This window comes from Xiphias gladius, chromosome 4 (genome assembly GCF_016859285.1).
Source record: "Xiphias gladius isolate SHS-SW01 ecotype Sanya breed wild chromosome 4, ASM1685928v1, whole genome shotgun sequence".
Lineage (NCBI taxonomy): Eukaryota > Metazoa > Chordata > Actinopteri > Istiophoriformes > Xiphiidae > Xiphias > Xiphias gladius.
The window spans coordinates 9,543,804-9,552,807 of record NC_053403.1 but is presented as its reverse complement, the minus strand read 5'-3'; the positions used below and the strand labels follow the sequence as shown (position 1 = coordinate 9,552,807).

General features: G+C 41.3%; 1 protein-coding gene across 1 annotated transcript; it reads left to right on the top strand.

Moving 5' to 3' along the window:
- Positions 1 to 88: 88 nt before the first annotated feature.
- On the top strand, positions 89 to 8,051 carry matn3a (matrilin 3a). Its single transcript, XM_040124642.1, has 7 exons — positions 89 to 254; positions 2,148 to 2,717; positions 4,024 to 4,599; positions 6,332 to 6,457; positions 6,933 to 7,031; positions 7,251 to 7,320; positions 7,426 to 8,051. Exons 1-6 carry the CDS (start codon positions 89 to 91, stop codon positions 7,304 to 7,306), a joined length of 1,593 nt encoding a protein of 530 aa, XP_039980576.1. The 3' UTR covers positions 7,307 to 7,320; positions 7,426 to 8,051.
- The last annotated feature ends 953 nt before the right edge of the window (positions 8,052 to 9,004 follow it).

Genomic DNA, 9,004 nt, shown 5'->3' with positions numbered 1-9,004 from the left:
GCGCAGCACCGAGAGCCCCCCCCCGCCGGGCTGAGCCAGGGAGCAGCCACTGGACGGACCGCCGGAACGACTCTGCGCGCAGATGGCGATGAAGACCTCACCCTGGAGCCTCGTGTGCTGCGCTTCCCTGCTGCTGTCCGATGTGCTGGGCACATACCACCTCAGCGCGGGAGACCCGCAGCTGATCGCCGCGCAGAGCTACGCTCAAACCAGAAATAACGGTCGACCACCAGGCAGGACCCTGAATCCGGCAAGTGAGTTTTACCGAAGCCTCTAAAATACTTACTCTTCCTAAAATACACTTTCTAGCTGTGGTGGAAGAAGTTAATTCAAATCAGCAATACAACCGTGTCAAAACCCCGGTGGTGGGAAGTAACAGAGTACATTTAGTCAAGTACTATGCTTAAGCCTGAGTACAGATACTCGTAAGTTACTTGAGTATTTCTGTTTTATCATACTCACTACTTCGAATCCACTACATTCCAGAAATATTGCACTTTGTTTTTTTCTTTCTGATTTTACTTGACAGTATTCCTGGTTCCTTTTTTCAAAAATAATCCTTTTTAATGTAAAATCTTATCATAATTGTAAACATTACGATGCACTACTAAAAATTAAACCAGAGGTTTTTAGCTTGTGCCCTCCTAGGGGAAAAAAAAACAAACAGTATTTAGTTGGGACCCCATATCAAGTTTCAGATGTCCATCGGTTGTCAGCAGTTCAACAAGAGAGACATCTCCCTTCTAAACTTTTTGGATTTGAATAACTGTTCAAGGCTTAGAGATGTACATTTATCCAATATTTCACAAAAAAACCCTCAGATTACATTAAAGACAAAAGAATGAATACGAATTTGTGTAGCAGAACGTTGTCCTTTCCTACCACAGTAATCATTTTACAACCCCTCAGATTTATTGTCCCTTTGGAAGGGCCTGATCGCTAGGTTGGGGACCACTGGACAAACTAGCTCCACCTCAACCAAGTTCAATAGTAAAACGCTACTTAAGTATCAGTATTAACAATCTGATAATGTCATATGTAAAAATATATCAGTCACAGTGGGTTGATTTTTCTCCAGAACCGCTACCTTTTCCTTGATACTTCAAGTACAATTAGCTGATAACACAAATGTACTTTAACTAAGGTAGGATTTTGAATGCAGAACTTTTACTTGTGTTGGTACCTCCTCTGCTACTGAAAAACACTATTACAAGTAAAAGTTCTGCATTCATAATTTTACTTAAGCAAAGTTCAAAAGTTTAATCAGCAAAGTATGAAGTGTCCACAATCAGACAAATGTCCCTGTCAGTGTTTATTATTATACAGTATATTATATTATGGGATACATTTATAGCATGTTTAATCAGCACTGTCAAGGTGGTGCTTACTTTAACCTCTTTATGCACTGTTTGGTGGTTTAATTTACAACAATGCATCATATTCAATGGACTCACAATTGTCTTTGTGTATAAAATATTATTCTGCAAAGTATCTAAATTTGCCAAATAAATGTAGTGGACTTAAAAGTTCAATATTTCCCTCTGAAAAGTAGTGAAGTTGAATTATAAGGTGACATAAAGTAGAAGTGCTAAAGTAAAGGAAAAGTACCACAAAACTGTACTTGAGTAAATGTACTTTCTTATATTTCACCACTGCTTTCTAGCCACATTATACTTGTTTAAGTCTCTTGTCAACAGGTATAATTGTTTTACGTAAAAATAACGCAAATTGTTTTGTAATGTAAGTCAAACTTTCTTGCCGATGACACTTGTAGACAGTTACTTTTGGAAGTTAAAAAGAAAATATTAAAGGCTAATAATATGAGAGATTTAATTTTTCAATCATTTATTCTAACCAACAGTATAACAACAAAGTTTTATACTTTTCTCAAGCACAACATGCATGAAATCTAAATTCTTGTCTGGGGGTTTCACAAGCACTATACAGTACAATTGAAACCACCCGTGTGGCTGAACGTATACTCATGCTTTAACTAATCATTTGTCTGTGCTCCCAAGAAAGCAAAAGTGATTGTTGTATGTTTCACAATAACTTTCCACACAGTGCCAACTTACACAGCTTTCCTGTTTACCTTCTTTCAACCTACTAATGTTCTCTATCACTTTTCCTTTCTGGTGGCCCTGTAGTTCACAGAAGTGATTACACGTATAGAGGAGGGTATCACTACCACTACCAGCAGCCAAGGATCCCTCCATCGGTAGTGTATCGACCTATTCCTCTATCTCCACCGGTGACTTACCACAGACCCTCAGTCTCCATGCCACCCTATCACCACAGGTTCACAGTGCCGGTAGCACCACAAATGCACCACATATACAAGAGTCTATCTCCACCTGTAGCTTACCATCATCATCAAAGGGTCAAAGGCCCATTTCCTTACAAAATAAAAGGTCCATGCCCAACAAAGTCGGAGCCCACAGTACCAACAACACCTGTGGTACACCTTCCTACCGCCATCCCAACTCTCCCAGAGCCAACACTGCAGCCAACACTGCGGCCAACACTGCAGCCAACACTGCGGCCAACACTGCAGCCAACACTGCAGCCAACACTGCCAGCAACCTCGGTGGCACCACTGACAACCATCAGGCCGGTGGTGGTGACCACGGTGCCGCCAGTGGAGACCACCGCTCCTGTGACGCTACCGGTCAGTACCCAAAGCGGCTTCATCACCACCGTCAGTCCTGTGGAGACAGGTAGAACATTACCCGTCAGGTTTGCTTCCCAACACAAAACAATGCTCCTCAATGCTTTCCAGGTTTGATCAATGATGGAAACTAGGCAAGAGCCACTTAAAGCAGCATAAATCAACATGTTGAGGAAATACAGTAATTCTCTTTCTTGCAGAGAGTTAGATGAGAAGATTGATACCACTCTCATGAAGCCACAGCCAGCAGTTGGTTAGCTTAGCTTAGCATAAAGACTGGAAGCAGGGGGAAAGAGCGAGTCTGGCTCCGTCCTACATAACCCCTCGGAAACCACAATGTTTCATTTTTACACTTCAGCTTTTGTACAGTTATAAGGTTTTAATCAGTGAGCTTTAGAAGTGCTGGTAGGCGGATTTTGTTACATCCAGACAGAGCCAGGCTAGCTGTTCCCCCTGTTTACTGTCTTTATGCTAAGCTATGCTAACCGTCTGTTGGGTGTAGCTCTATATTTAGTGTACAGACATGAGAGTGGTATCAATATTTTCCTCTAAGTCTCAGCAAGACAGTGAATAAGTGTATTTCCCAAAATGTTGAACTATTCCTTTAAAGCAGATGTCATTTTATTTAAAAATTATCAAATTTAATATTTGAGTGTGACATATTTTAATGGCAGGAAACAAAAGAAATGGCCCAATAATCAGACTAAATGTCTGTTTTGAGCAGTTCATCATTCATCCATTTTTAATTTCTGAAAAAATCTGAGATGTTGACAGCAGCTATAGAAGAAGGCCTCTATGAAACAGGTATTTGAAGTCTGAACTGAAACTGTTTTCATTTTTTGTTTTTTTATAGAAACAGACTTAGTACTTAGGTATTATTTTCCTTTTAAAAAAGCAGAGGGGATCTGATGCTAAACTACAGAAATGTAGTTTTAGTATACTGTATGTGTAAGTGATTGGACAGGCAGGGCTCCTAACACTGTCTCCATCTTTAGGTGCGATGTCACTTTTTATGTGTGGGCATCAAGCATCCTTTTCATTCAGGGAAATGAGATGAAAGGATAATATCAGAAGTTTCAAATGGACTGTTGAAACTCTGAGATGATGCATAGTATATCTTATGGCATACTATATCATTTCACCAGAACCCTTTATTTTACAGCTGCACAAAAATGTCCTCTTGTTGCTGTGGGAACATGTATTGTGCATCTCAAACTCGTCTGTTTCTGATAATTAACTCTATCTCTCTCACTGTGAAAGTGCAACCAATACGCTTAAATGTTTCTGTCTCAGTGATGAATTGGGTTTTGAGTATTAAATGGACTTAATCCTGCCATGGTTTGGTTGATCACCAGAAACAGAGTCTAAGTGCAGGAGCCGTCCCCTGGACCTGGTCTTCATCATCGACAGCTCTCGCAGCGTGCGTCCTGGTGAGTTTGAGAAGGTCAAGATCTTCCTGGCCGACATGGTTGACACTCTGGTCGTGGGCTCAGACGCCACCAGAGTGGCTGTGGTCAATTACGCCAGCACGGTCAAGATCGAGTTCTTGCTCAAAGACCACTTCAACAAACCCGACATGAAGAAAGCCATCTCCCGTATTGAGCCCTTGGCGGCTGGCACCATGACTGGCCTTGCCATCAAAACAGCAGTGAACGAAGCCTTCACCGAGCAGTCTGGAGCCCGACCTCGGTCTAGGAACATCTCCAAGGTGGCCATCATTGTGACGGACGGGAGACCTCAAGACCAGGTGGAGGAAGTGTCTGCCGCTGCTCGGGCCTCGGGCATCGAGATCTACGCTGTCGGAGTGGACCGTGCAGACATGCGCTCCCTGCAGCTGATGGCCAGCATTCCTCTGGAGGAACACGTCTTCTATGTGGAGACATATGGCGTTATTGAGAAGCTCACCTCCAAGTTCAGGGAGACCCTGTGCGGTAGGACAAAGAGAGGCCTGCAAGACCTTTTCCCACCATTAACACTGGTTCTAGTTCCTCAGTAAGAGGCACCTACAGTCTTCAGGGGGGTTTTGTTTCAGTTTGTGGATCATTCACAGTGTGATTGGTGAATTATAAACTTTGAAATCAGCAGATGATCTCAACCCCCACATGGACTGCAGATGTCGGCACTAGACCCTGCTTGTAGCTGCAAAATTAAACCTGTGTAAAGTCTTGGGGCCAAGCAGTCCTAAACTTTCAGCTTCTTTTTTAAAAGCAAAAAATGTATAAGGTTATTAGAAGTCATTTGTTTTTCAATCAACGCAACATCGCGGATTGCTTCGAATTTACTCCTTTTTATTTGCACCAGAATTTAACGGGTTCTTCCCTGCCCCATGCGCCATCCCTCCACTAGATTTGGTGCAAATCGGTTCGGTACTTTTTGAGTAATACTGCTGACTATTAAACAAACCACCTAGAATGTCCCTCAGCAGATGGCATGCCTCCACCAAGGCCAGCGTCAAACAACATACACCAGACTTCAGGGGGAAAAAAATTCAAATTCACTGTAAATCTGCCCCAAAATTTAATGGGTTCTTGCCTGGCACATGACCCGTCCCTCCACCAAGTTCAGTGCAAATCAGTTCAGTCCTTTTTGATCAAAAAACAGACCCAAAAAAAAGATGCAGGTGAAAACTTAGCCTCCTTGGCGGAGATGAGTAGAATGGCACTCAGAGCACATACCTCCACCAAGGCCAAATAAAGACGAAATGTCGAAAAATGCCCCATCTCACATTGTTGAGGAAAACGATGAAAAATTGCTGGATCCACCCCTTTAACCAGATCCATGTCAAAATGTATTGGGTTCTTCCCCATCCCGTGCCCCATCCCTCCAACACTGAACCGATCGGCGCAAACTGGTTCGGTGCTTCTCGCGTAATCCTGCTGACAAGTAAACAAACAAACAAGCAAACCGACAAACAGACACGGGTGAAAACGTGACATCCTTGGCAGAGGTAATAACTGAAATACATCTACATATGGACATGTGGGTTGACTATATTTTTTATATGAAATGTCTGCACACAAATGGATTTCAAAAGTACCCTTTGTTGCAGGTGAAATTAATTTAACTACAATGTCAAAAAGAAACTTTCAGTAATTGTAGGTCATTTGCCGATATTACTTTTTTTTTTTTTTAAATGATTTCCGTTTACTGATACACAGATTCTCTTACACTGGAATTTTAAAGATTTGAACAAATGGGATTCTGCTGTAAACTTGAACATTTTTCCATGTCACTGTCTGATGTCGGTCATGCCCCCCCCCCCCTCATTTACGAAATCATGTGTCCATGCGCTGTAACTGTCATAACTGTCGTGCTTCAGGTTTCCTGTGACCTGTGTTGTCCGACACACGGTGAACCTAAGCTCTTCAAATGACCTCGGCCGACATGTGGTGAAGGTGTATGAATGGACCAAGTGTTCCGCCACAAATGACATGTGGTCAAGTGCAAATGCTTTAGAAAAGCTTGCAAATTAGATTTTTTTGAACTCATACCCAAAAAATGACACGATGATTTTTTTTAATTCTTTTTTCTCAGCATATATATATTTTTTGCAATCTGCAGAGTAACCTACCTATAGTATACTGTATATTAGCACATGAAACTCTTCCCACTTTTGCCATCTTGATACCGTCTTGATCTCGTCTTGATCCCGTCTTATTCTAGGTCTGGACCCCTGCGCCATGGGACACGACTGTGAACACATTTGTGTCAACAGCAACGCCTCCTATTACTGCAAGTGCCGGAATGGTTATGTCTTGAACGCAGACAAGAAAACGTGTTCCCTGAAACGTAAGAACACACTGTATGATTTCCTGCAGTAGATGTGACGTTTTTCCTGTGATATCGATGCAGCCTAAGAGCTAAAAGTACACGTTTAAAGCTTTAAAAGCACTCTGCAGTATGTGTTTGGCTTCTAAGCAGTGCTTCACACCATCATAACCAAGTGGTGCATAATCCTTGATTCTGTTATTCACTGTTGACTGTAGCATTTATAGGACAATTATCGCGTAATATTACAGGATTGTTTCACTTCAATTGCATTTTTGTTGTGGCAAAAGTGCAATGATGAACTAATAATGTAGATTATTTTGGAACTTGTGGGTAGTTAATTATCCTCAAATGTTTTTGTATTTGTTCCGGCTTTGGCTCGTTCTTGACCAGCAGCCTCGTCGGAAAAAGGCCGAGCGGGTGGTATTTGTGTGCTTCTTCGCTTTTCCATATGATCTGTAGCACTGACGCGAAGTTTGCTTTCTCCCGGCCGAAGAGGTGAAAGTGGAGGTCGTGGAGGATCCCTGTAAGTGTGAAGCCAGACTGGCTTTCCAGAAGCAGACGCAGGCGGCCATCCAGCAGCTCACAGCCAAGCATATCCTTCCGTTTGTTTCAGATGAGAGACACTTTATTATAAACAGCACGTTTATTCGTTGTTATTTTTACCTGCTGGTGTTACTATTGGGATATAATTGACCGGTGTGTCTTGTATATTTTCAAGAGAGCAATGTGTCCGCAATTTCTCATCCCGCTTTCGTCCCCCCAGTTGTCCCTGTAAATGTGTTTGCAAAAGGGTTTCCTTGACGGACCTCACTAGCCGACGTGTCTGGGAGAATCGCGCGTCTGGAGAACACGGTGGGCCGCGCTTAAAGCCGCACACGGCGGTAAATGTAGACAGCTGGGTTTTTTTTCTTCTGGGGTGAGTGGCAGTAAAAAAAAACCTCCCAGTTTGACCTCTTGTTTTTTTTGTTTTTTTTTACCCTCTGCAGAGGCGGTGAACTGGGTTGTTTCCTGTCGGCGGCGTGGGGGGCGCGGACGACGGCAACGGAGACATCTGCTTCCTGTCACCCACCCTTCCATAGCTGCCGCACGGATTGCGACCACAGATCGAGTGAAGCTGTGATTCAAGAAAACCGTTGTCCCTCAAGTTGCTTGACTGCTGTGGGCTGTTTAGCAACAGTATCTACAGTTGATGTGGGATTTTTATGAACATCGAATACGATGTTTTGAAACTGATGTAAAAGCTACTTATACTATTTCTCTTAACACCCATATGAATGTGGTATAGTGTTAAATAACCAAAGAAAAGGAGGATTATTTTCATTGATTGTCCAGTACTGTATTATGTATGTTTTGTGTCCTGTTTGTGGACATTGTATATCGTAGTCATTTGTGAAAATGTCGAATTGGATTTACGTAGGGGTTAGTTTTTAGTAGAAAAATGACTTTATACTCAGAGGCCTTCAAGGGCAAAAGGATTTCTTACATTAAGTATTTTTGCATATTTTCTTTATAATATACTCTCTGTTACAAAAGTTATATATATGTATGTTTGTGATTGCTATGAGATGACGTAAAATATTTGCTAAGATCTATAAATAAAACAGACAAATTGGACAATAAAATAATCCTACAGGAGTTTTCTGTGCACTTTTGTGTCTTTCTAATCTTTCAACTAGAGAGCAATACTGACAATATTATCTGTGAAATCACACTTTCGAGATCTTGCGAGGCCAAACAGCGAGACCGATATAGATAGGTCAATTAAACCATTAACGCTGCATTACATACATACATAGTTTCTCGTGAATCCCTTGCGCCCGCGATCTGAATCCAGTGCAGGAGTGGCGGACTAGGCCACCGGCAGTGAAATCTGCTGTACAGAGAGGTAAGGACAAAAAGTAAATACAATGAATGGCTATGGCTTAAAAATGTTGATGATAAATAGTATCAAAAACAAGGTTTGAGTTTTGGTGAAAATTTTAAGGATTACAACTTTTAACCCTACCTGTCATGTAAGCAGCAGTATTACAGCCCTACATGCTCTTACGTCTTTAAACACGTTTAATACATTATAACTACTAACAATATACATGTTGTTTAACTCATGACAAACTCAATTTAAACCCATGTGCAGTTTTTCAGAATATAGAAATATAAAATGTACATAGGTCACAGTGGCAATGCGAACTACAGAATTTTGTCCACACAGATTCACAGGGTAGGATGTGCCAGACGAAGCTGAGGATCAACAGAGGTCGGAGCACGAGGTTCACCACCCTGATGGCTCGAGGCGAAGAAGCTTTTCCTGACTTTCTCTGTGTTGGACTTGTTGAGAAATGTATCTTCTGACCATAAAAAAGGGGGATTGAAAAATTAATATAAAAATAAATAAAATTGGCTGAAAATATTTCAATTAAAATAGTGAAAATTTACTTGAGTGAAATTAACTAAATTAAATTTACTCAATTAAATTAAATTGCATTTACTAAATTTAGTTGAATTAAATGTACTCAATCAGACTACATTTAGTTATTTTTTATTATCAGAAAAAATATTTAAAAAATA

What these genes read in the sequence shown, in the direction of transcription:
- matn3a (XM_040124642.1), top strand. Translation starts at nt 89, where the DNA reads ATGAAGACCTCACCCTGGAGCCTCGTGTGCTGCGCTTCCCTGCTGCTG. An exon ending in CGTCAGTCCTGTGGAGACAG is followed by an intron (nt 2,718 to 4,023) that starts GTAGAACATTAC and finishes GTTGATCACCAG; the next exon opens with AAACAGAGTCTAAGTGCAGG. An exon ending in GTTCAGGGAGACCCTGTGCG is followed by an intron (nt 4,600 to 6,331) that starts GTAGGACAAAGA and finishes GTCTTATTCTAG; the next exon opens with GTCTGGACCCCTGCGCCATG.